This window comes from Capricornis sumatraensis, chromosome 9 (assembly GCF_032405125.1).
Source record: "Capricornis sumatraensis isolate serow.1 chromosome 9, serow.2, whole genome shotgun sequence".
NCBI lineage: Eukaryota > Metazoa > Chordata > Mammalia > Artiodactyla > Bovidae > Capricornis > Capricornis sumatraensis.
In genome coordinates, this window is record NC_091077.1 from 18,147,137 (window position 1) to 18,171,844 (window position 24,708).

General features: G+C 54.3%; 4 protein-coding genes across 5 annotated transcripts; 2 read left to right on the plus strand and 2 right to left on the minus strand.

Moving 5' to 3' along the window:
* The first annotated feature begins 1,600 nt into the window (after positions 1-1,600).
* On the plus strand, positions 1,601-7,841 carry GTF2F1 (general transcription factor IIF subunit 1). Of its 2 annotated transcripts, none has more exons than XM_068980408.1 (12): positions 1,601-1,961; positions 2,049-2,095; positions 2,581-2,653; positions 3,845-4,038; positions 4,856-5,026; positions 5,506-5,690; positions 6,250-6,403; positions 6,489-6,670; positions 6,766-6,839; positions 6,926-7,064; positions 7,245-7,362; positions 7,457-7,841. In XM_068980408.1, exons 1-12 carry the CDS (start codon positions 1,950-1,952, stop codon positions 7,659-7,661), a joined length of 1,554 nt encoding a protein of 517 aa, XP_068836509.1. In that variant the 5' UTR covers positions 1,601-1,949; the 3' UTR covers positions 7,662-7,841. The 2 variants fall into 2 exon arrangements, with proteins under 2 accessions (XP_068836509.1, XP_068836510.1); XM_068980409.1 differs by having other exon boundaries at positions 6,492-6,670.
* Positions 7,842-11,116: 3,275 nt separating this feature from the next.
* Positions 11,117-11,662, plus strand: PSPN (persephin). Its single transcript, XM_068980998.1, has 2 exons — positions 11,117-11,270; positions 11,355-11,662. The coding sequence occupies exons 1-2, from the start codon at positions 11,117-11,119 to the stop codon at positions 11,660-11,662; spliced, it is 462 nt and encodes a 153-aa protein (XP_068837099.1).
* A 296-nt stretch (positions 11,663-11,958) lies between these two features.
* On the minus strand, positions 11,959-13,552 carry ALKBH7 (alkB homolog 7). Its single transcript, XM_068981312.1, has 4 exons — positions 13,349-13,552; positions 12,557-12,730; positions 12,345-12,469; positions 11,959-12,176 (listed from the first exon to the last, which is right to left on the minus strand). Exons 1-4 carry the CDS (start codon positions 13,550-13,552, stop codon positions 12,014-12,016), a joined length of 666 nt encoding a protein of 221 aa, XP_068837413.1. The 3' UTR covers positions 11,959-12,013.
* Positions 13,553-17,581: 4,029 nt separating this feature from the next.
* CLPP (caseinolytic mitochondrial matrix peptidase proteolytic subunit) lies at positions 17,582-22,703 on the minus strand. The gene is made up of 6 exons (XM_068980584.1): positions 22,506-22,703; positions 22,344-22,415; positions 21,736-21,832; positions 20,706-20,893; positions 19,851-19,956; positions 17,582-17,903 (listed from the first exon to the last, which is right to left on the minus strand). The coding sequence occupies exons 1-6, from the start codon at positions 22,689-22,691 to the stop codon at positions 17,734-17,736; spliced, it is 819 nt and encodes a 272-aa protein (XP_068836685.1). The 5' UTR covers positions 22,692-22,703; the 3' UTR covers positions 17,582-17,733.
* Between the last annotated feature and the right edge of the window lie 2,005 nt (positions 22,704-24,708).

Genomic DNA, 24,708 nt, shown 5'->3' on the forward strand with positions numbered 1-24,708 from the left:
AGGGGATTGTGTCCAATCAGTTACAATGGGTGACGCTGGACACATGTCTGCTGGCAGATCTATTTCTGCCCTAGGGTGGTATCTGGGGGTGTGTGTCCACACCCAGTGATATATCCAGGCACGGCACCCATTAATACTGCTATAGGTCATGTGGATGAGGTGTGAACCCAAGCAGGACAGGCCCTTTGTGTGCAGCCTCTTCTCGAAGAATCACCCCTTTTTACAGTTGAGGAAACTGAGGCTCTGAGACGGACAGGGACTTGTCCACCCCTCCAGTCTCATCCCATACCACCCTCCCCTTTCTTTACTGTCTCAGCCCAGTTGGCCTCCTTTCAGACCCTTGTACTCATCACCTCCCTGTTGCTCCTCCCCCACCCCCACCCCTGCTGGGAGTCCATACCGCAGTCCCTTCAGGTTGCAGCTCACCCTTCAGCTAATCTCTGTCTAAAGAGCCTCCCACCCCATTGTTCCCAGTCTCAAAACCCTAATTCCCCACCACCCCACAAAAAAGAATTCCATTTCCTCCAGTAATGGCCACTATCAGTAATGAGTCTGCCCGTTTACTTGTTCTTGTTTGCATCCCCGGTCAGACTAGGTACTACAAGAGCACAGAATCTGTTTTTGTCTTCCTTGTCCCTGTATTTCTAGTACTTGGCATAGTTTGTGACATAATCGTGGCAAGTGAGGAATAGATAAATGTCCATAACTATCAGAAACATCTATGGAGACCTGTAGTTTATAGTGCTGGCTTCCTACATTCCCCACGGACTTCCCAGAATCCAGCGCAGCAGGTGCTAAAAGTGAAAGTCAGTCAGTCAGTCAGTCAGTCGTGTCCGACTCTTTGTGACCCATGGAATTCTCCAGGCCAGAATACTGGAGTGGGTAGCCTTTCACTTCTCCAGGGGATCTTTCCAACCCAAGGATCAAACCCAGGTCTCCCGCATTGCAGGTGGATTCCTTACCAGCTGAGCCACAAGGGAAGCCCAGCAGGTGCTAACGTGGATCACTGAATACCTGACCCTGAGCATGCGAAGTTGTGTTACAATAAGGTAGGGGGCCGGGAGGAAGGGCGTGTGCACACCTGGACTTGAGGAGGGGTTACCTGCATTCTCCCGCCCTCCATAACCTCCTTCCCTTCTCCCGAGTAAGCCAGCCACCCCCGCGATGTTTCCCTTCTTCTGGGGCCTCAGGGGCCTGCCTATTTGGGGCAGTTTGGACTTGCACAAACCCAACCCGCCTGAGGCCCGTGGGGTGAGCGCGCTCCATCCCCTACACAGGCCCTGACCTCTCCTGGTTCGGTTCAACGTCACAAGGGCCCCTGGCCCGGTTATTTGGCGAGATGATAGGGCTACCCCCTGGGGCTGTGGGGAGAAATGAACCCCAAAGAGGCTCAGGTAGAGCCGCAGCAGTCGGCTGCCAAGGAGGCCTCGGTTGCTGTGGTAACGCGACCTCCCCGGACTCACTTCCGCAGTAAAGTAGCGCATGCGCAAATGGCCCGACAGGCCGCGAGGGTGGCGGGTTTCCTCCCTTCCTTCCCAAGATACCCCGCGGTCCTGAGATGTAGTGTCACTGGGGGCGTCTCTACGTCACCTGATTGGGTTATCCGCGTGATGAGGTTATCGGCCTGATGGGATTATCGTGCTATACAAACTGCGGGCCGCCAGAGCGCTAGATACCGAAGGCGCTACCTTCAGTTGGGAGTAGGTTGCTTCCCCTAGGCCTGCGGGAGGATTTCGATTCCGGTTTAGGCGGCTGCGCAGGCGCAGACTTGGCACAGGCGGTCTCAAGCCAATCGCCGACCCAGTGCCGCCTCCGGATAGCTTTCCCCAGGATCGGTTGTATCCCGGGCCGGAGACCCGACACCTCGAGGGCGGCCTCCGAGGGACGCGCACCCGGAGGGAGGCGTAAAGAAAGGTTCTGATCGGACCCGGGTCAATCGCCCATCGCCCATGGCGGCCCTCGTAAGTGTGCGGCCAGGCGGTTCGGCTGCGGTCCCGGAGGTGGCCTCTGTAGCCTCTCACTCACTGTCCTGCTTTCTCTCCCCTCAGGGCCCCAGCAGCCAGAATGTCACTGAGTATGTCGTCCGAGTTCCCAAGTAAGTCCCTGACCCTACCAACCCCCTCTCCCTCCAGAAAAGGATTAAAATCTCGAGGCTCCAGGAGTGTCTGATTCTTCTTCCAGGGCTGGGGTTGAGCCGAGGCCTCTGGGGCATCACTGTTTTTTTTAATAGAGTGAATGAATAAGTACATTAATATACAGTAACACGCAGCCTGCCTGCCTAGGATTCCCTCAGCCAGGAATGGCAACAGTGACTCTACTGGGTGGACTCTTTTTGATCCTGCGAAATTCCGTTACAGTATTTTCCTCCTTCAGGAGGCAGTCCCTGCCTGTCCACCCCCCTGCCCAGGGCTGAGTTCCCAATTATCCCATCTTGGGTTCCCAGAAATATTTGTCCCTAACTGATCTCTGGGGTTTTTTTCATGGGTCCCCAGCGTTGCCCAGCACAAAGAACTGAGCCTGGGAGGGTTTACTGAATTAATGAATGATTAACTGAGCACTGCCTCTTTTTGCCCATACCAGAAATACCACCAAAAAATACAATATCATGGCTTTCAATGCAGCCGATAAAGTCAACCTCACTACTTGGAATCAGGTAAGTCCGAGTTCTGAGGGTGTGAGAAAACCTGACCCTGGATTTGATGTAATAGTTGCTTGGTTGTGATAGTAACCAAGGCTTAGGATCCTCCCCTCTCCCCACGTGCAGATAAATGATAACTAAGGCCCAGGCTGAGCCTCTGGGCACCCCTGAGGACAAGATATGTGTGGCCTTGCAGGAGGCTTTCTCCTGAAATTTGTGCCCACTGATGGGCATTCCGGGTCGAGATCTATCTGGGCAAGAGAGTGGGGGGCTGCCTCCTAGAGGTGACTCAGAGCCCCTATTGTTGGAGACTCCAGAGCGGTCTTTAGAAACTGTTTTAGTTGCAGGCTGCTCTAGCAGAATTCCAGAGACTGGGTGGTTTGTAAACAACAGACATTTATTTCCCACAGTTCTGGAGGCTGGAAGTCCAAGATCAGGGCGCCAGCAGATCTGGTGTCCTGGTTCATAGCTGGTGCGTTTGCACTGTACTCTTACCTGGGTACACAGCACTCTGGAATCCTTTGTTAAAGAGGGCACTTATCCCACTCCTAATAGGCTGCAGCCTCACAACCTAATCATCATCTATCAGAGGCCCCGCCCCCAAATACCATCACACCGGAAATTAGGTTATATGCATTTGGGGAGAATTCCCTGTAGATACGGCGGTTAGGACTCCAGCTAGGACTCTAGCCCATTCACTGCGGGGGGCCTAGGTTCCATCCCTGGTGGGGGAACTAAGATTCCAGAAGTCCGAGATCACAGCCAAAAAGAATGCATTTTGGAGGCACGCAAACATTCATCCATAGCAGAGGCTATTAAAGGGTTACAAACAGTCTGTAAAGAGATTTGTCCACTGTGGGGTCGAGGGCAAGTGAAGGGAGAACAGGGCGGAGGTGAAGGCTCTGGACCAGGTGAGCCTGTGATGGGGTTTGCAGCAAACAGGTTACGAGAAGTTATTGGACTCTGGGGTGTCTTTTTTTTTTTTTTTAATTTTTCATTTGGAAATAACTTCAAACTTTCAAAAAGCTGCAAAAACAGACATCGCAGCGGGCTTTAGACAGATCCCTTCACCCATATTCACAGAGCCTCTTTTCGCCAAGCGGGAAGTTGGCTCTGAGGGTCCACGGCTCAGCCTGCGGGGAGGAAGGGGTGTTGTTGGATGGGGAGCAGGCTGCCTGATGAGAAGTCTCGCCTTCCGTCTCCCAGGCCCGGCTGGAACGAGACCTGAGCAACAAGAAGATTTACCAAGAGGAGGAGATGCCGGAGTCGGGCGCTGGCAGCGAGTTCAACCGCAAGCTCCGGGAGGAGGCGCGGAGGAAGAAGTACGGCATTGTCCTCAAGGAGTTCCGGCCGGAGGACCAGCCCTGGCTGCTGCGGGTCAACGGTAAATCAGGCCGAAAGTAAGTGCCCCTTCCCGCCACTCCCCGGTACCCTCGGCCGAACTTCTAGGTCCTGCGGCTGGGGGTGACAGCTCATCCACCCGTGAAGGGGTTTTCTTGGGGAAGATGAGCCAAGGGGATGCTCGAGTGTGTGCTAGGGATGCAGGAATCCCGGCCTGCCGTCCTCCTGCGCCCAGCCAAGGACTGCCCAGAGCTGAGGGTTGGGAACCGTGGGGGAGACAGAGATTAAGGGAAATGAAGGGCACTCCGGTTGAACAGCGAGCACGAAGGCGTGAAACATCGAGCCCCAGGGACTGTCACAGCACACGACAGTGGCAGAGTGGGTGGACTGAGAGGGCTGAGAGTGCCAGGGCACAGCGGGACTGTGGGTAGGCTGGGGCCCAGGGCAGCCTGAAGGCTGTAGGTGGGGAAGGGGCACTCTGTAAGACTGCCTGCACATGGTGGGGCAGAAAAGGGGAAGGATGGAGGCCCGGAGGGAGCTGGGCTGGCAGTGGTTCAAGGAGCATTCCGGAGGGAAATCCAGAGGGGTCTGACACTAGAGCCCTGTGCTCTTTACGGCCCCATCTAACAGGTCCTTCCAGAAAGGACCGTGTCGTGTATAGTGCACAGGAGCCCTAAGTCTGCTCTGTGAGGGCAGGAAGCCCCCCTTTTCCACATGTGGGAATCCAGGCTCAGGCAGTCAGTGGGCCAGCCTTCCAGCCTCAGGTTTTGCTGGGAGAACCCAGGTGGCCCTGGAGAGAGGGATGCAGGGGGTGTTGTCTGGAGGTGGCACTGGTCCTTCTTCCCCACACAGACTGTGACCTTGAACTCCCTGCAGGTTCAAGGGCATAAAGAAGGGCGGTGTGACAGAAAACACCTCCTACTACATCTTCACCCAGTGCCCTGATGGGGCTTTCGAGGCCTTCCCTGTCCACAACTGGTATAACTTCACGCCGCTGGCCAAGCACCGCACGCTCACGGCCGAGGAGGCTGAGGAGGAGTGGGAGAGGTGAGTGATGGGGCCACGCCTAGAAAAGGGCTGCAACCCCCCGATGTTGTGCCTGGCTGGGAGCTGGGGACTCAGCGGTAAGCAAGCCAGATCTCTCCACTGCTCAGGAGCACCCAGTCCAGGGGGCAGATGGACTGGAGACAGCGGGGAGAGGGACTGGAGAAGTGGGGAGTTGGATCCGGTGCTAGGGCGTCAGCATCACACGAGACCTTCTCCTGAGGGACTCTGGGCAGACAGGGAACCAAAGGAGGGCCAGCTCTCCCTGTGTGCTCTCAGGGTCTTTCTGCCACGTGCTTGTGTCCCCACGTGAGGGGGCAGGTTGTCCCTCTCATCACCTAAGTTGCGTCAGTGGCTCTCCCTCGGGGCACACCTGGTGGACGTGCAGGGAGGCACCAGTGGATGAGGCCCACTCCCAGAGGGGGTCCCCGGAGCCAGGCCCACTGCCAGCCCCTGCTGTAACACTGCCCCCCGCCCCACAGGAGAAACAAGGTCCTGAACCACTTCAGCATCATGCAGCAGCGGCGGCTGAAAGACCAGGACCAGGACGAGGAGGATGAGGAGAAGGAGAAGCGCAGCCGCAAGAAGGCCAGCGAGCTGCGCATCCACGACCTGGAGGACGACCTGGAGATGTCGTCGGATGACAGCGAGGCCAGCGGCGAGGAGGGTGAGGCAGATGTAGCCAGCCCTGGGCAGCTGGGGCCACAGTTGTAATTAATTCAGGTCTTGTGTGATGACTCAGAAAAGTGAATGCCCCTGAAAGGATTGCTTGGTTACTTGCAGACCCCTGGATCCCCCCAGGAGCTTGGCCGCTGGGGGAAGCACCAGGGTTGGTTAGGAGGTCCCAGGAAGGTCTTTCTCGGCCATGGCCTCGCCTGGGATTTCCATGGGAATGGCCTTAAGACTGGCCAGTTTGAGTCGTGCCAGCAGCCTCTGGGCCAAGGGGTGGTCTCTGGTTGCCCGATGGCTGGCTGGCCCGGGTGATTTAGGGCAGCGATGGCGGCCCTGAGTGTGAGTTAGAGAAAGGGGTTGTCTAGGGGTGTGAAGTTGGGATTGCTTGCTTGGCGGTGGGTGATTGGTACAACCCTGGGCCAGCTCTCTGCCTCCTGGAGGAATTAGGGTCGTTCCTGGCATCACCATAGCCCCTGAGATGTCCAGGCATCATTAGATACACACAACACGATGCATGCCCATCTGAGCCCCTCACCTTGTCTGTCCCTCCCCAGGTGGCAGAGCCCCCAAGGCCAAGAAGAAGGCACTGCCCAGCAAGGGGGGCCGGAAGAAGAAGAAGAAGAAGGGCTCAGATGATGAGGCCTTTGAGGACAGTGATGACGGGGACTTTGAGGGCCAGGAGGTGGACTATATGTCCGATGGTTCCAGGTGAGGCAGGCGGGAGGCGGGTGTGAGACCCTGGGCCGGCCTGCAGACGCGCTCACTCACCCTCTGCCCGCTCTCTGTCTTACAGCAGCTCCCAGGATGAGCTGGAAGGCAAGCCCAAGGCCACACAGCAGGAGGAGGGCCCCAAGGGCGTGGATGAGCAGAGTGAGAGCAGCGAAGAGAGTGAGGAGGAAAAGCCGCCTGAGGAGGACAAGGAGGAGGAGGAGGAGAAGAAGGCACCCACGCCGCAGGAGAAGAAGCGGAGGAAAGGTGGGTTGGTCCCTCTGAGGCCCTGATCTGGGACAGGGCTGAGAGCTGGCTCAGGGGTCTCCGGTCCTGACGTCCCCTCCTCTGGCCCCTTGCAGACAGCAGCGAGGAGTCCGACAGCTCGGAGGAGAGTGACATTGACAGTGAAGCCTCCTCGGCACTCTTCATGGCGGTAAGGCCCAGCCGAGGCAGGGCTGGCCAGGGAGGACGGTGAGGGGCCCCTCTCCTGACATGTATGCTCAGTTGCGATCTCCACAGAAAAAGAAGACGCCCCCCAAAAGGGAGCGGAAGCCATCAGGGGGCAGTTCCAGGGGTAACAGCCGGCCAGGCACGCCCAGCACTGAGGCAGGCAGTACTTCTTCCACCCTCCGGGCAGCCGCCAGCAAGCTGGAGCAGGGTGAGTAGTACCCCGCCATCCCATCCTGCCCGCCCTACCCCGCTGTTTACCCCATCCTGGTCTTCCTGTTCCGCATCCTCTGAGCCCCTTGCACACATGATCCCAGCACTATCCCCCCACCCCCTACCCAGTGGTCCAGCCTCCCAGACCTGGTCTCAGTCCCACCGCCACCTCCCACAGGGAAGCGCACCAGCGAAACGCCGGCAGCCAAGCGGCTGCGACTGGACACCGGGCCCCAGAGCTTGTCCGGGAAATCCACTCCTCAGCCCCAGTCTGGGAAGTCAACCCCCAGCAGTGGGTAAGTGGGCGAGCACAGCAGGGGACGGTGGGGGGTGGGGTCAGGGGGCTCAGGGACAGAGGACGCCCGCTGACACCCAGCTCCCCACCTCCAGTGACGTTCAAGTGACTGAAGACGCCGTGCGCCGCTACCTGACACGGAAGCCCATGACCACCAAGGACCTGCTGAAGAAGTTCCAGACCAAGAAGACGGGGCTGAGCAGCGAGCAGACAGTGAATGTGCTGGCTCAGATCCTGAAGCGCCTGAACCCTGAGCGCAAGATGATCAACGACAAGATGCATTTCTCCCTCAAGGAGTGATGCTCCCCCCAATAAACATGCTCTATTTTCCACAATCTTCAGGGTCTTCATACCCACACTCGCTGCCTCTCGTCCGCCGCCTGTAGACACGTCTTAGGACTTAACCCTCTCCTTAGCCCTTCAGCCTCCTCCATGATTTCTTTCAGCTCTGTCTTTCACTTGGCTGGTTCTCTCTTCAGCTGTGGCTTATCCACCCCCTGAACCCATTAAAAGTAGGGCTTCTCAGGTGGCTCAGCGGTGAAGAATCTGCTCTGTCTGTGCAGGGGACGCAGGTTCAATCCCTGGGTCAGGAAGTTCCCCTGGAGGCAGTAGCACCCCACTCCAGTATTCTTGTCTGGGAAATCCCATGAATAGAGGAGCCTGGTGGGGCTACAGTCCATGGGGTGGCAGAGTCGGACATGATTGAGCACACATGCACAAACCCATAAGTACTTAGTGTCACTGTCTTTCAGTTCTGCAAAGTGTGTTTCTCTTTCAGATCAGTAGGTCTATTTTGAGTGTATGGCCCCTTCTGTTTTTGATGCCTTCTTTTCCATTGTTAGTTTAAACATCCTTGTCTTACAGTCTCCATCACACTCACCTAGTACCTGAAGCAGATGGGCGTCCTGTTGTTTTCGGACGCCTCTTTATGATCGTGTTTGTGACCTGGGATAGGGGACTTGTTCCTAGTTCCAGGCTCTGTCTCTGGGGCTCCTGGCAGGCCTGCTTTGCAGGCAAGTTCTTTTTTTTTTTTTAATATTTGTTTTTATTTATTTATTTGACCGTGCTGGGTCTTAGTTGCAGCATGTGGCAACTAGTTCCCTGACCAGGAATCGAACCCTGGGCCCCCTGCATTGGGAGCATGGAGCCTTAGCCACTGGACCACCAGGGAAGTCCCAGGCAAGTTCTTCCAGATGGTTTTTGCATGTGGCCACCAGGTGCCCCAAAAGTGGTTTTTAGGTGGCGCTAGTGGTACAGAACCTGCCTGCCAATGCAGGAAACATAAGAGACCAGGGTTTGATCCCTGGGTTGGAAAGGCCCCTGGACAAGGACACGGCAACCCACTCTAGTATTCTTGCTTAGAGAATCTCATGGAGAGAAGAGCTTGGCGGGCTACAATCCCTAGGGTCGCAAAGAGTCGGAAATGACTGAAGCAATTTAGCATGCACACACGCCCCAGGTGTGTCATTCTAAGATTCTCAGCTCTTGATTCTGTCCCAAATGGCCACAAAATCCCAATCCCCTGTTACTGGTCTTGGCATCTGGACACTACTTTTCAACTTCCCAGTGGGGTTTCTGGAGCTTCCCTTTAGAGTCTCACAAGTTGCTAAGGCGTTTATTTAATCAAGTATGGCTAGGCATTCTGTAAGCAAGAGGGTTCTTTGAGTTCGTGGAGAGTCACGCTGGAAATGGAACTTGGCAGCAGGAACAACGTTGAAACCCCTGTTTGAGTGATCTGGCTGGTGGCAGGATGCTGGAGATGGCAGGTGGAAAACCTCCCCACCCAGTTCTACAGGCCCTTGGCTGCCAAGTCAGAATGCCTGAGATGTCTGGCTAATTCCCAGGAATGTCCCACTTCGTTCCAACCTCCCTCCCATCCTTCCGCCAGGACTTTTGTGAAGGAAGTGCCTGCCCCTTACCCTGACAATTTCACCCCTGCTCTGCCTGCCACGTGGACCGAGGTCTGAGGCCTCCCCCACCACACCGGTCTATGTGCCCCAGTGGTTCAGATCAGGAGCCTTGCATTCAGCAGGACTTGGGGTTCAAACCCCACCTGTGTCTCTTAATTCTGGGTGACTGTATAAGTGACAGTCCTGCCACCCACACCTCCCATCTGAAGGTAGTCTCAATAAGCAGTTGAGAAGAAAAAAGCACACCAAAATCACTGAAGCAGTCCCACGTGGGTGGTGCTGTGGTCCTTTCCTACTTCTTGATACAAAGGGCAGTGAAAAGCCCTGAGCTTGCATCTTGGCTCACCTGAAATGGATGAGTTCCTGAAGCACGTGTCCTGGATCAAAGGGATGGGATTGGTAGTTTCTGTAGCCAGTGTTCAACTGCCACTGGTTTATACTGCTACCAACAGGCGTGCCCAACGGGTAAGCAGACTCTGACGTTTGCCAATTGTAGAAGCAGTTTCACCTGAGTTTTAATCTGGTGTTGCCTGCATTGAGTTCAGGCACCGTGTCAAACCTACACAAGTTGCTTGTATTTCAGGACCTCCCTGGTGGTCCAGTGGTTAAGGCTCTGGACTCCCAATGCAGAGACACAAGTTGGATCCCTTGTTCAGGATCTTGCATGACATAGGACATGGCCTAAATTTTTTTAATTGAAAATAAAAAAGATGTTCTCATTTCCTTTGCCTCGAGCATTTTGTGCGTGCTTAGTCTCTCAGTTGTGTCCAACTCTTTGCAACCCCATGGACTGTATAGCCCACCAGCCTCCTCTGTCCATGGGATTCTCCAGGCAAGAATACTGGAGTAGGTTGTCATTTCCTTCTCCAGGGGATCCTCCCAACCCAGGGATTGAGACCCGAGTCTCCTCCATTGCAGGTGAATTTTTTGCCACCTGAGCCACCAGGGAAGCGTCTAAGAGGCTCTTAACTGCTCGGTACCAGCCACCCTGCTACACACTAAATATGTCTTCTGTCTGTCCTCAGGACCTCATGTGGGAGGGACTCTGTTAGCCCCATTTCATGGCTGAGGATGGAGGCTCGCTTCCCCAGGGTGATGGAGAAGGGCTGAGAGATTACTGGAGCCAGGGCGGGGCTTAACCTCCCCTCCTGCTTTGATGCCCTCCAACCCCAGGTAGGGCTGGGGTCCCAGGGGACTCAGGTTGGCCTTCCAGAGACAGGAGTCCCTGCAGGGTGAGTTTCTTGCCCCTGGTGTCCCAGCTCTTGGCAGTCCCCAGGCCTCTCCCTTTTCCTGTTTTGATACTGCCTGGGCCAGACCCGGAGGCAGGGCATGATGTCTTAATCCTCCAGGCAGGAGCCATGATGGATTCCCCGTCAGTTCACCCACCTCTTCCCTGCATGCACATCCGCTCTACCTGGTGCACAATGTGGGGGCTACTGGGCCCCAGCACCCTGCCCGAGAGGGGAGGACCCCCACTGGGAGACCCGTGGGGCCCCCCAACCCTCCCTCCAGACAGCAGGTGGGGTGGGGACCCCGAGTTGCCCTCCCTGAGCTCGGCCCTGGCTGCCGACACAGCACTCGTAAATCAGGGGGTGGAGGGGGTGTTGGAAATGGGTCTGTGGAATGTCTGGATGGGATGCGTGTGTGAGGGGGTGTGCGCCCTTAACTCTTGGAAGGATGGGGTGTGGGGCAGAGGAGCGGGGCTGCCTGGGCCTGAGGTGTGCGACGTTGGAACCATCACAACGAGCAGCGGCCGGAAGTGATGAGGTTAATTCCCCAGCTCGGGCAGAGGGGGGATAAATTGAGGGTGCCGGGCATCTGCATCCTCAGGACCTGCCCGTCACCATGGCCACAGGAAGAGTCTTGCTAGGCTCTCTCCTTCTCCTGATCCTCCACTTGGACCTTGGTGGGAGCCAGGGGGCCTGGGAGGCTCTGGTGGTGGAGAGAGAGCTCTCATCCGAGCCAGCGGTGGACAGAGAGACCCAGAGGCCACAGCTGGGTAAGGACTCCTGGAACCCTGCGTGCTCCCCAACTCCTTTCTGCCCAGACTCTGCCTGCTGTCAGCTGCCCCTTGTCCCCACAGGGGCCCGCCTGCGCCGAGCCCTGACCAGCCCGTGCCAGCTGTGGAGCCTGTCCTTGCCCGTGGCCGAGCTGGGCCTGGGCTACACGTCGGAGGAGACGGTCATCTTCCGCTACTGCGCCGGCAGTTGTTCCCGCGGAGCCCGCACCCAACACGGCCTGACGCTGGCCCGACTGCGGGGCCAGGGCCGAGCCCATGGAGGACCCTGCTGCCGGCCCACCCGCTACGCCGACGTGACCTTTCTCGATGACCGCCACCGCTGGCAGCGGCTGCCCCAGCTCTCGGCGGCGGCCTGTGGCTGCAGTGGCTAAGGATGCCCGGCCCGGGGCCCTGCAACCGCTGGAGAAGCTCAGCTGACTTATTTACTGGAGGCCCAGAGGCCGAGGCGAAGAGAGGGGAAGGTGGGCTGGGGCCACCAGCAAGGGGCTCAATAAAGGAAACTGCTCCTCTAGCCTTGTGACTGTGTGTTCAGCTGGGAATGCTCCTGGTCGGGGGAGGGGGAGGTGGGGGGAGGCAGGTGTGGTCCCGGGCTTCCCAAGCAGATCCTGGCCTTCCTGCAAACAGCTGGCAACAGGAGGCCAGCTTGTCCATTCTCCAGCATTATTCACAACTTTATTCACAAACACGGTGTCCTGAACAGCTTGGGGTAATGGTCCAGGAGCTCAGCAGGCTGGGGGCGGCTGCCCAGGCTCCCCCGGCCCCATCCCTTCAGGGAGGGAGCGGCAAATTACTGAGATGCGTCGGCCCCGGGGAATCCGACGCTCCCCAAAAAAGGACTCTTCATCCCGAAGGATCTCGTGGGAGAAGTCATAACGAGCCGAGCCCCTGCAGGAGAAAACAGAGGATGTGGCTGGTGAGGGCGGCCCTAGTTCCAGGCAGACCAGCCCTAGGGGTAGAGTCTGCCGTCAGGGCTGAACGACAGAAGGTGTTCCAAACGTTGAGTGGGTGTCTTGTGAGTTACTGGTGCAGTGCGGGCTCCTTGGCTGCCAATACCTAAGGATGTAGAGGGAGCCCGGCTCCAGCAAGAGTTCCAGCCACTCCCCCGGCTCCTGGGTGTGCACCAGTCGCATGACGCTAGGAGACAACAGGGACAGGCCGGCAATGGTGGATCCGCAGAACTGGAAGAGGGGACATGGTAGAGGGTGGGTTTTGGCCTGGCCAGCTCGCCCCCAGCTGGGAGCTCCAAGCCGCTGCTCTCTGCCCACCTTGATGCTGTCCACGTGTGGCTTGATGTAGCCCTGAGGTTCTAGGTCCAGCACGTGCACTGAGGAGAGGAGGGTCTGGCCAGGTCCAAAGGCGGCTGCCTGCACACGCCGCAGGATGGCCCGGCTTGCCTCTGACCAGCGCGACTTCTCTGTCTCTCGGAAGCCGTGGATGGCCTGCCCAGAGCGCTCAGGTCAAGCCTGGAAGCTTCCAGGGGTGGGGAACAGGGAAACTGAGGCATTGCCCAGCGCTGGGGAGGGATTGGCGGGGAGGGTGGTGGAAGTGCAAAGGAAAAGCCTGGTTTTTCCAGCATGACACTTGACCCCACCCTCAACTTTCAACTTTGATCCTATCTACCCCATTATGTTTTCTCAAATCCCAACCCCTGCCAGCTCTGGGTCTAGCCTTAGTCCTTTCTACCCACCATCAGGGTCCAGTTCAGTCCCACATTGCGTCCCTAACGTTGGCCTGGTTCCCATATTCACAACTTGATTCAGCGGGTCCCCTGTCTACCCCCCTCAACCCGTGACCCTCCCTCATGTCGCTCCACACCCGTTTCCATCCCTAACTTTGGTCCTGTCCCCCACACACCCTTCGGTTCTGCCTCGTTATGGCCCCGCCCACATCTCCAAAGCGCTCTTCCAGCCCCCAGGACCCGAAGCATCAAGACCGCGCCCCCATTCCCAGGCCCCGCCCCAGATGTAGCCCCGCCCACCCGGCGCCCCACCCCGCCCGGCCTCTAACGTCCCAAGCCACGCCCCTGTGGCTCCGCCCCCCAGCGCTGCCAGCCTCACCGCATCCCAGTGGTCGTATTCGTATCTGCGGCGGCGCAGCTCGGGTTCCAGCTCGCGGCTCAGTGTCTCCTCCTCGGCCGCGCTCAGGAAGCCGGGCCGCACCACGGCCGCGTCTTTTAGGCGGCTCAGCACGGCTGCGCCCGAGCCCCGCACCCAGCCCTGCTGGGAGACCGTTCGCAGTACCACCTGCCCACCTCCGGCCATAGCCCCGGAGCCGGGTCTTGGAAGAGGGTGGGGTCAGGGCCACGCCCCCTCCCCAAGGTCATTGGCTGTGACTGCACTGAGTCCCTCCAGCAATTGGCCTTCCTCAGAGTCCCGCCTCTCGCTCAAGGTTACTGGTTGTTATTCGGCTCGTCCTCTCAAGCTATTGGCTCTTCCCAGAATCTGCCTCCTCTCCGGCGCTATTGGGCCCTTTCGACCACAGAGACTCAGACTACTAGTTGTGCCTCAGGTCCGTCTTCCAGAGGGCGGGGCGGAGCGGTGGTGTCAAAGGCTAGGTCGGCCCGGGGGTCAGAGGTCAAGGGTGAGAGAAGGATTGGGCCAAGGCTATGAAGTTAAGGTTAGAGTCCAGTCAAGCTGAGCTGTAGGAGTTAGGGGAGTGACATTAAGGCTGTGGTTATGGGGTGGGACCAGGTTTGTGGACTTACGGGTTTCAGTCAAAGGTCAAGGCGAGGCGCCTCCCATCCCGAACCCCACCCCCCACCCCCCATCCTCATACAAACAGGCTGGCTTCCAGTTTAGAACAGTATATAAACTGTTTTGGCCTTCCCTCATAGCTCAGGTGGTAAATCATCTGTCTGCAATGCAGGAGGCCCGGGTTCGATTCCTGGGTCGGGATGATCCCCTGGAGAAGGAAATGGCAACCCACTCCAGCATTCTTGCCTGGAGAATCCCATGGACAGAAGAGCCTGACAGGTCCATGGGATCGCAAGAGTCGGACACAACTTGGCGACTAAACCACCACAACCACCATAAACTGTTTATGTACTTTGTTTGTGTGTTTTAAAACAGTATATAAACAAAAATTCCTCTTCCTTTAAAGGCAGAATTGGAATGTCACCATTTTTCAGCCCTTATTGGGCTGAAAATTCTAGACAAGGACTATCATCTGCTCCAATGGCATGGAAACAGGGACAACTGGTTTTAAAATGTCTCCCGCTAGAAGGCACCCTCACTCCAAGGTCATTGCCGGAAAAGCGGAACCTGAATGGATCAGACTTGTCTAGATTCAGACGCCGGGTACCGGAAGTGCCAAGGACAGAATCGCATCCTCAAAATTCAGAGGGAAAGTCCATAAGACACACGACCCTGTTTCTCCAACAAGTTAAGTTCAAGAAAAGAGGAGAAAAAGAGGGAGAGAGACATTAGGAGATTAAAGGGGAAAACCGCAATAACAAGACACTTACAGATTTATCAACCAGTGGCAATGCCTGCACCTTATTTGGATCCTGATTGGAAAAATTAAAAAAAAAAAAAAAAGTAGTGATCACCAGGGAAATTTGGACGCGGTTGAATATTCGACCACAGTAAGCATTATTTTTTTCTGATTGAAAATGATGTTGTGGTTGTCTTTTTTAAAGATTCCTTGTCCTTTATTAACCTTTTTTGAAAGTTCTTTAAATTCTGTAGCACTTTACAGTTTTTAAGTTTCACATGCATGATTTCATAGACTCTCATAATACCTTTAAAAAAAAAATCCCCTACAGCTATATTGCCCCTCCTCCTTCCCTCTCCCCACTGGTAACCACTGGTTTGTTCTGTGTCTGTGAGTCTGTTTTTTTTGTTTGTTTTATTGACTAGTTTATTTTTTAGATTCTACATAATAGCGATAGGATAGAGAATGTCTATCTGACTTAACTCACTTAGCATAATACCCTCCAAGTCCATACATGTTGCTGCAAATGGCATTATTTCATTCTTTTTTATGGCTAATATTCCATTGTGTATATGTACGGTATCTTCTTTATCCATTCATCTGTTGTTGGACACTTAGATTGCTTCTTTATCTTGGCAGTTGTAAATAATGCTATGCACATTGGCAAATAGTCTCTTTTTTTTTTTTGGATATATACCAAAAGGAGTGGAATTACAGGGTCATGTGGTTATTCTTAGTATTTTTGAGAAATAAAATTACTTATCCTTTTAGAAATACATACTGAAATATTACAGATGAAATGAAAAGCTGGGATTTGCTTCAAAGTACTACAAAGCCATGGTAGAGGCTCTGTAGAGGCAGGGGAGGGACGAGTCATAATCAGCTATGAATTGGTGTGGTGGGTACATGAGACCTCATTCTAGTTTCTCTACTTTTTTCTCCTATTTTAAACAAAATTACTGCAGGTGTTTTTTTTTTTTTTTTTTTTGGCAGCACCGGGTCTTCATTGCTGTGTGGGCTTTTCTCTAGCTGTGGAGAGCAGGGTTCTAAGGCATGTGGGCTCTCTAGTTTTGGTGCACAGGCTTCTCATTGTGGTGGTGTCTCTTGTGGAGCACGGGTTCTAGGGCATGTGGGTGGGCTTCGGTAGTTGTGGCGCACAGGCTTACTTACTCTGACTTACTTTTAAACCTGTGTCCCTTGCACTGGCAGGCCATTCTTAACCAATGGACCACAAGGGTCTTCTCCACTTCCGAATATACTTTAAATTGCGCAGAATGAAAAAGTTCAACCAAATGTAATTGATGAATGAAGCCAAATTAAAAAGTCCTCTATATTAAAAAAAAAAAAATTGTCCTTTCTCTGACAGCAAAATTCCTTGAAAAACTTGTCCTGCTCCTAGTATTTTCCAGTCCCTTCTCTCTGGGTCCACTCCAACCTGGCTGTTGGCCCCCTAGTACTACAAGTGGTCTTACTGAAGGCCACTAGTGATTTCTGCAGGGCCAAGTGCCATAGCCAGTTCTTAGCCTGACTGCTAACTCATGGACACACTGAAGTCCCCTCCATTTTTATTCCCAACCCTGGGTGGGGGGTGGGGGCGGAAGGGGAGAGGCGTGATAGACTTAAGACATCCGAAATCAACTCTTGATCCTGACCCCTGCTCCTTGCCCCAGCTCTCCTGGAAACATCTTACCTTTCTGGCTGCTTTGGGCCAACACCTAGGAGTTTTGGGAGATTTCGTTCTCTCTCAAATCTCACATCCTACCTGTAAGCCCTGCCTTTAAAACCTGGCTGGAAACCGACCTCTCTCACCATGTGGCTGGGGCCAGGTCACCCTCCTTCTGGGTGGTTCCAAGTCTCCTCACTCCAGGTTTCTGTGCTTGCCGTCCTCCACCCACCACTCTGTGGTTCCTTTTTCTTTTTTGGCTGTGCTGGGTCTTGGTCATGGTGCAGGCTCAGGAGTTCCAGCCCTCGTACTTAGTTGCACTACATGGGATCTTAGTTCCCTGACTAGGGATCGAACCCAGACCCCCTGCACTAGGAATGCAGTCTTAGCTACTGGACCACCAGGGAAGTCCCCTGTTCCTTTTCTTGAAACCCTCCATGGGGCATCTCCCTCCTATCTCAGACCTGCTGCTGTTTAATCACTGTCGTGTCTGACTTTTTGCGACCCCATGGACTGTAGCCTGCCAGGCTCCTCTGTCCATGGGATTGTCCAGGCAAGAATACTGGAGTGCATTGCCATTTCCTCTTCCAGGAGATTTTCCCAACCCAGGGACTGAATCTTGGCAGGTGGATTCTTTACCACTGAGCCATCTGGAAAGCCCTACCAGACCTTTTATGATCTATACTCCTCTTCCTGCTCTTATCTCTACTTTTCCCCTCACTCACTCCCTCCCTCCAGCCACCCCCAGCTCCCTCATGGTTCGCCTCATGTGCCAGGTATAGTCCTGCCACAAGACCTTTGCACTTGCCATGCCTTCTGCCAGGACTGCTGTGTCCCAAGATAGCAATCTGGCTCCCCCCACCCTCACCTCCTTCAGGTCTTTGCTCTAATGTCGCCTTCTCAGCAAGGCCTCTGCAGGGCACCTCATCTAACTCTTGTCACACACACCCAACACCGCATACCTCTTGCCCTGATTAAAAAAAACAAAACAAAAACAACGGTCTACTTTCCCAAGAATGTAAGTTTCTTCAGGATGGGGACTTCTGTGTCTTCTTCACAATAAGCTGTGGCCTTTGGAGTGTCATGTAGGCTCTTAGCTCTGCTCAAGATGAAGGTCAAGGTGAAGGCACACGTGAGCCAGGGTAGACGCCAGAGGGAAGGCGCCAGAGCCGGGAGCAAAGGCTACAAAGGTTTAATTTAAAATCACAGTGTCTCAGCTGGGCTACCCACCCACAGGGGCACCCCCAAATCCACAGTTCCTCAAGGGGCCCCTCCAGGGTCAGTGTGGAGGGGCTTGCAGGCCGGGCGCCTCTGCTCTCCCTGGGAGGGCGAGAGGGAGGCCAGTTCTCAGGTGCTGGCTGGGGCGGGTTCTACCGCTGTTGGCTCCCCTGGTTCTTTCTGTACCAGCTCCGGCTCGTCCTCCCCATCCTGTGGGGGGTGGACCAGAACCTTGTCCAAGATGCCGAACTCCTGGGCCTCCATGGGGCTCATGTAGCGGTCCCTCTCCATGGCCGACTCTGCAGGGGGCGTACAGGCAGGATGCGGGTGGTGAAGAATGGACACCCAAGGGCCACGTTCCAGTCCTCAATCAGCCCAAGTCCACCCTGTGTGACCCTGGCCTCCCCATCCCTGTGCCTTGAGTTTCCCTACCAGTAAAATACCTGTTTCTTTCTTTTGTTAGCTTGTTGATGTGTAAATACACATCTAGGAAAGGGCACAGATTGTGGGAGTGGGCAGTGTGGTGATTTTCAGACTGAACCCACCCATGCGGCCAGCACTCAGATCAGACCCTCCAAACCCTGCTGGGGACACATCCAGTTGCTAAGTGCTGCCCCCCTGCCCCCTAACAGTGGCCTAATGGCAGAGAGGTTATGCCAGTTTTTCGCTCTTTAAATACACAGTCACAGGGACTTCCCTGGCAGTCAAGTGGTTAAGACTCCACACTATCAATGCAGGGGTCCTGGGTTCCATCCCTTGTCAGGGAACTAGGTCTTATGTGCTGTAGTAAAGACCTGGTGCAGCCAAATTAAAAAAAAAAAAAAAAAAAGGACTCCATACTTCCACTGCCAGGGACATGGGTTGGACCCTTGGTTGGGGATTTTGCATGCTGAGCAATGTGGTAAAAAAAAAAAAAAATTAAAGTTAATTAATTTAAAAAGTAAATAAACATATAACCAGAGTGTTTACTCCTTTTCCCACTCAGCACTGTTTTGGAGATTTATCTAGGCTGTGGCCCAGTCCTTGTGGCTGTGTAGTGTTCCGCCTCATGAATATACCACCGCTGGCCACTCATTCTGCTGTCAGGCACTTGGGTCTTTCTCCATTTAGGACTGTAGGAACTGGACTACATTCCCGTCTGCATCTTCGGACAGAAGCGCTTGATTCCCTTGGTTACACGCTGGGCAGAGGAACCAGGTGTCTTTCTGGGTGTTCACCCTCAGAGCCCTAACAGCTTCCCCAAGAGGTTGTAGTTATCACTGTTGCCTGCAGTGGATAACCGTCCCAGTGGCTCCACGCTCCCCTCAGCACTCGGTGGTATCAGTATTTTCTATTTGAGCTGCTCCAGTGGATTGAAATGGAGTAGGAAATGGCAACCCACTCCAGTATTCTTGCCTGAAGAATCCCATGGACAGAGGAGCCTGGAGGGCTATAGTCCGTGGAGTCTCAAAGAATTGGATCCAACTGAGAACACACACCACAGTGGACTGAAATGGTATCTCATCAGGGCCTTGATCTGCCTTTCCCGAATAACTGATGATGGCATTATCATTTTTTCTTTTTTATTGGCCACACCACATGCAGCATGTGGGATCTTGGTTCCCCAACCAGGGGTGGAACCTGTGCCCCTTGCAGTGGAAACGCAGAGTCCTAAGCACTGGACCTCCAGGGAAGTCCCACTGTTGACACATCATTATTAAACATCGTCACTAAAGGTGATGAGAACCTTGGCTTCTGTTTCTTGGCCATTTGGAATCTTCTTTGTGGGAGACCCTGTTCAAAACCTTTGGACCTCTTTCAGTCAAGTTTTTGTGTCTTTTAATTTTTAAATTATTATTATTTTTTCTTGGCCATACTGTGCAGCATGTGGGATCTTAATTCTCTGACCAGAGATCAGACCTGCATCCCCTACAGTTGAAGTGCGGAGTCTTAACCACTAGACCACCAGGGAAGTCCCTGGGTCTCTAAGAAAAGTGCTCAGAACAGGGGTTCTCAACTGGGGGTGGGGTAGGGTGGGGATTCTGATCCCCAGGGGACACTGGGCGATGGCTGGAGACTGTTCTGGCCGTCACCCTTGGAGGTGCTGCTGGCAGCTGGTGGGCAGCGCCCGGCGATGTGCCACACATCCTGCAGGGCCCTGGAGGGCCCCCACCACAGGACGATCCAGCCTGGTCCAGAGGCCTGACCGGTATGCCTGTGTTGGTTCCAATGAAAGAGCAGCTGAGGGCCCTGTAGGGGGCGCTCACCGATCACCTGCAGGCTCTGTTTGGTGTGCTTGGCATAGATGCTGTAGAGCTGCTTCTTGAGCTTCATGATCTCCTCCGCCTGGATGGCGATGTCTGTGGCTTGGCCCTGGGGGGCCATCCCAAGACGGGGAAGGTTGGGATCAGGGTCTGCCACTCGCAGGGAGAGGGACTCGGGAGACCGCCCTGGGCTTCTGGCTGCCAGCATTCAGGCGGGTGGGACAGGCCTCTGTGAATGCCTCTGTAGCCTGTTTCATCCTCACCACCTCCAGGAAGTCTCTCTGAATTAACTCTATGTTCTTATTTCTGGCAGCTGGTGCCTCCCTGACCAGGAGGGAGGGAGCTAATTTCCTAGAGACATCAGAAAGCTGCCCAGAACACACTTTTCACATGCAAAGCCGCCAGTCCAAGCCCACACCCCCGCCACCTCCTCTGCAGAGCTCTCACACCCTGGGTCACCATCCTCCTGCCCCATCACCCCAGGGTACCAGACAACTAAGGACAATCCCTACACCCTAGGGCCCACTGACACTATTCACACTAGCCCATCCTAACCTCACACGTTCTTCCCAGCAGAAACCTTGAAGAAGGCTCCTGCCCACATTCTCCTCTCAACCAACCCTGGTGCCTATCTGTGTGGTCCCCAAGGCCTGACACACTCCCTCCTCTTGGGATCTGTGAGTCACAAACTGTCTTTTTAATGGCAACCCTCTCCTGATCAGTTGGCCTCACCATATCTGCATACCAACAAAACCTACATTTTAAACCCACCCCGTCATGTGACTCCTGCCTGTCTGGCTGGTTCACCTGTCTAGACCCCCATCCCCACCCCCAAAGCAGCTCTCAGGGCACACTCACCCGGGCACCCCCAGAGGGCTGGTGGATCATGATGCGGGAGTTGGGGAGCGAGTGGCGCATGCCTGGGGTGCCAGCAGCCAGAAGCAGGGAGCCCATGCTGGCTGCCTGGCCCACACACCACGTGCAGATGGGGTTCAGGATGTATTGCATCGTGTCGTAGATGGCCAGGCCCGAGGTCACCACGCCACCTGCGGACGGGGCAGAGAGTGAGGGGCTGTGCCAGCTACCCCCCACCATCCTTTCCCCTAAGGCCCTGGAGAGGGCTGGGGTCTCAAACAGAAATACTCCAGGGGTAGGAAGGTGACACAGGGCAGGTGGGGGCAACAAACAAGGGCTGGATCCAAAGCGAGCTGACAGTTGCCACATTTGCATGTGGACCCAGTGAAGGATGAGATTGGCCACATTCTCAAGCATTGGGAGAATGTAGTAACTACAACTGGAGACCCTGGAGCCACTCTGCCTAGGTATGACCCCTGGCTGGGCAGGTCATCACATGTGACCTTGGGCAAGTTATCCAACCTCTTGAAGACATGGTACCTCCTTGTAGGTTGGAGATAACTAAACACTACCCATCATGTGAGGCTGCATGAAGAAAATGAGTTAAATGCTTATAAAGTGCTTTTATAAAAGTGCCCGGCACAGTAAACGATCAATTAAGATTGGCTATTCAGGGAATTCCCCATGTGTCCCACAGGAGGAACAACTTGACCAAAATAAAATAAATTGGCTGTTGGCTATTCTACCTTTTTGGGGGGATAGGGTGGAATCTACCAGTTTAAAAAATTTTGACAACCGAGTTAGATTGGTAAAACATTACCTATGGGATCAGAGGCAGGTTCAGGTGCCCCTTTAAAAAAGTAAGGGAAGAGGCAGCTTTTGGAGGTTTCCAGACCCTCTGGAGATTCCGAAGGAAGCTCTGCCCCCTTTCTTGCTCCAGAGACAGAACCTCCCTGATTAGGGGTCTCAGTCCCTGGAGTCACCTGGTGTGTCCCCAGGAGTGCCCCTGGCACCTGGGGAAGGCCCTGCTCACCGGGGCTGTTGATATACATGTGGATGGGCTTCTTGTTGCTTTCCGACTGCAGGAACAGCAGCTGCGCGATGACCAGGCTGGCGACACTGTCATCGATCTGCAAGTGAGGAGGGCAGGGGTGTCCCCAGATGGGGGTGAAAGCTAAGGGCAGCAGTTATGGGGTGGCTGGCGTTGAGTCAGGGCACCAGAATGGTGGTCAGGGCCCAAGTAAGACAGATCAGGAAGCATTCAGGACCAGGAGTGGATGTGGTGGGGGTGATCCGGAACCAGGGGGTTGGGGACACAGGAAGGGGGGACTCAGGCAACAGGAAGGAAAGGGGTGAGGAGGTTGGGGAGAGGGATGGGAGCCCAGAATGGGGAGGAGGATCATTGGCGAGGAGGGAGTCAGAAATTAGGGAGGGAGACGCAGAAGATTTAAAGGAGTAGAAGGGGGACTATAGGGCAGGAGGGAGCATCAGGGGGCTTATGTGCCCAAGAAGCAGGGAGTGTCAGACTGGGACAAAAGCGTCAGCCTAGGGAGGAAAGTCATGGGCGAGAAGTCAGAGGATCAAGGAGGTTTGCGGAGATCTGGGCAGACGAAGGGGAGGATCGCGGCGCGAGGCACTCACAGGGCCCATGACGCACACAATACGCTCCCGAAGCAGCCGCGAGTAGATGTCATAGGCGCGCTCGCCGCGACCCTGGGGAAGAAAGACGCGGGTGAGGGTCAGACGCCCTCCGTGCCCCAAGCCGTTGCACCCCCGGACCGTGTCCCCGCCCGGCCACTGTACCGTCTGTTCCACCACGATGGGAATGAGCGGAAGAGCCCGGGCCGCCGTCGCGTGCAGGCTCCGCTGCGGAGCCAGGCGATTCTCGGGCGTTCGCTGCGGGGGAAAGCGGGCGGCGAGGCGAGGCCCCAGCGCTGGGCACAAGCCGGCCGCCACCCGGCCCCTCCTAAGCAATATTTTGGCCCACATCGCGCCGCACGTCCCTCTCGGCTTCCGTACAATGCCGGAACTACAACTCTCAGCGTGCTTTGCGCCCACGGCGCTGCCTCACGAGACCGCCCACTTCCGGGGAGCATGGGGCACGTTTCGGGGCGGGGCGATGGAGGGGCGGAGCCAGAGAAGTGGTGTCAGAGTGGAACCCGAGAGCTTCCAAGATACCTATTTGAGTCTTCTTCCTGAAGAATCTTCATAGTTTTCTGCTCTTCATTGCTAACAACTTCTAACTTCATTGCTAATTTTAAAAAGTCAGCTCCGTGCGCCCACTGGGCCTGGGCTTCAACGATCATCTAGCCTGGTGGGGCCGACTCCCAAGACCTTCCCATCCGTCTATGGTTATGTATGGGGTAGTGGGAAGGCCCCAAGATGTGCAAGCCCAAGGGTGGAAGTTGCTGACTTCCACCCGGGAGGTCGGTCTGGAAAGGCTTCCTAGGAGGAGCAGGTGTTGGAGCTGGGCTTTGAAGGATGTATAGGAGTTTGTTATGTAGGGAAAGGCATTCCTGGCAAAGGGAGGACAATGGTCAAAGGTGTGTGTGGCGGGGGGGGCGGGGGTGAAGGAAGGCTCCTGGTAACGTTTGGAACCTCTTTTTGCCTCTAGATCGTCTCAGGATGGACTCTGTTTCATCTTTCAGTTCAAATGTCACCTGGGAGTTGTTCCTTATTTTGTCTCCAGAGCCTAGAACCGTTGCCTGGCGCACAGTAGGTGCTCATTAAGTACACTTTGAACCCAGAGATGAAGTGGTAAAGGAGGTAGCTTAACAGCTTAGGGCTTTGAATTCAACTATACTTCAATAAAAAATAAAAACAAAAATTCTTCATTTAATGTAACTTTTAGGGGTAAATTAACATATTTCAAAACTTAAAAAAAAAAAAAGAGCTGAAGGCTTTGAAGGCAGCTTACCCGTATGCCAAGCCTGGTTTAGCCACTGACATGCTGTGTGATCTTCAGGTGCATTGCTTAACTCCTCTGAGCCTGAAGTTTCTTGTTTGGAAGATGGTGATGATCAAACCGGTTTTTCAGGGAAGGATTCTTGCTGCTGAGGCAGCAGAGTGACATTGTGTTTAAATCTTGGCCCCACTGTCATGGTCCATGCGCGGGTTGGAAAGGAATTTTCAGACATGAAGCAGAATGAGAAGAGAATAAAGTTTATTAGAGTGGGAGACACTGTTAGAACAGTGGGCCAGCTCAAGGGAGAACCAACGTTGAATAGGGGGTGCTTAGTCCACTTTTATACCCGGGGTACAAGGAGTGGGATAGGAGTCTTGCGGGTCATTTGCTGATTGGATGACACACGTATACTGGGTGGGGGAAGAGTAAGGCAAATACCTTCTCCCTGTGTGGGGTAGGAGGGGAGACAGGAGAGCCTGAAATCTGTTAATAGTTACAACATGGGGGAGAGAAGGATGATAAGGGTCTGGTTTTTCCATTCCTGCATTCCAAGACCCTCCTTGGTTTTATCATCTCTTTAGTCCTTGGGTCACCACACCCATTACTCAACTAGTTTGTGTGTCCCTGAGCCTTAATTTCCTCCCTATACAATGGACATAATAGTAATAAACTACATCCTGAGATCATTGTCAGGTCCTCAGAATTGGACCTGGAATGTAGCAAGTACTCGATTTGTATTAGCTATTGATGTGTATTTGGTGGGAGAGATTTCTCTCTCTCTCTCTCTCTCTCTCTCTATATATATATATATATATATATATGCATATTTACTACTTATATATTATATATATTATTATATATATATATTTGATTTTATTTATTTTTAATTGGAGAGTAGTTGCTTTACAATATTGTGTTGGTTTCTGCCATATAGCAACATGAATCAGCCATAGGTATACATATGTCCCCTCCCTCTTGAACCTTCCTCCCACCCCATCCCACCCCTCTAGTTTGTCACAGAGCACCAGATTTGAGCTCCTTGTGTCATACAGCACATTTCCACTGGCTTTCTAATTTCACATATGGTAATTGATGTGTATT

What these genes read in the sequence shown, in the direction of transcription:
- CLPP (XM_068980584.1), bottom strand. Translation starts at nt 22,691, where the DNA reads ATGTGGGCCAAAATATTGCTTAGGAGGGGCCGGGTGGCGGCCGGCTTG. An exon ending in CATGTATATCAACAGCCCCG is followed by an intron (nt 20,894 to 21,735) that starts GTGAGCAGGGCC and finishes CCCCGTCCGCAG; the next exon opens with GTGGCGTGGTGACCTCGGGC. An exon ending in AGCCCTCTGGGGGTGCCCGG is followed by an intron (nt 19,957 to 20,705) that starts GTGAGTGTGCCC and finishes ATGGCCCCCCAG; the next exon opens with GGCCAAGCCACAGACATCGC.
- ALKBH7 (XM_068981312.1), bottom strand. Translation starts at nt 13,552, where the DNA reads ATGGCCGGAGGTGGGCAGGTGGTACTGCGAACGGTCTCCCAGCAGGGC. An exon ending in CACACGTGGACAGCATCAAG is followed by an intron (nt 12,470 to 12,556) that starts GTGGGCAGAGAG and finishes CCCCTCTTCCAG; the next exon opens with TTCTGCGGATCCACCATTGC. An exon ending in GGCTCCCTCTACATCCTTAG is followed by an intron (nt 12,177 to 12,344) that starts GTATTGGCAGCC and finishes TTTCTCCTGCAG; the next exon opens with GGGCTCGGCTCGTTATGACT.
- PSPN (XM_068980998.1), top strand. Translation starts at nt 11,117, where the DNA reads ATGGCCACAGGAAGAGTCTTGCTAGGCTCTCTCCTTCTCCTGATCCTC. An exon ending in GACCCAGAGGCCACAGCTGG is followed by an intron (nt 11,271 to 11,354) that starts GTAAGGACTCCT and finishes TTGTCCCCACAG; the next exon opens with GGGCCCGCCTGCGCCGAGCC.
- GTF2F1 (XM_068980408.1), top strand. An exon ending in TATATGTCCGATGGTTCCAG is followed by an intron (nt 6,404 to 6,488) that starts GTGAGGCAGGCG and finishes TCTGTCTTACAG; the next exon opens with CAGCTCCCAGGATGAGCTGG. An exon ending in CGCCAGCAAGCTGGAGCAGG is followed by an intron (nt 7,065 to 7,244) that starts GTGAGTAGTACC and finishes CACCTCCCACAG; the next exon opens with GGAAGCGCACCAGCGAAACG.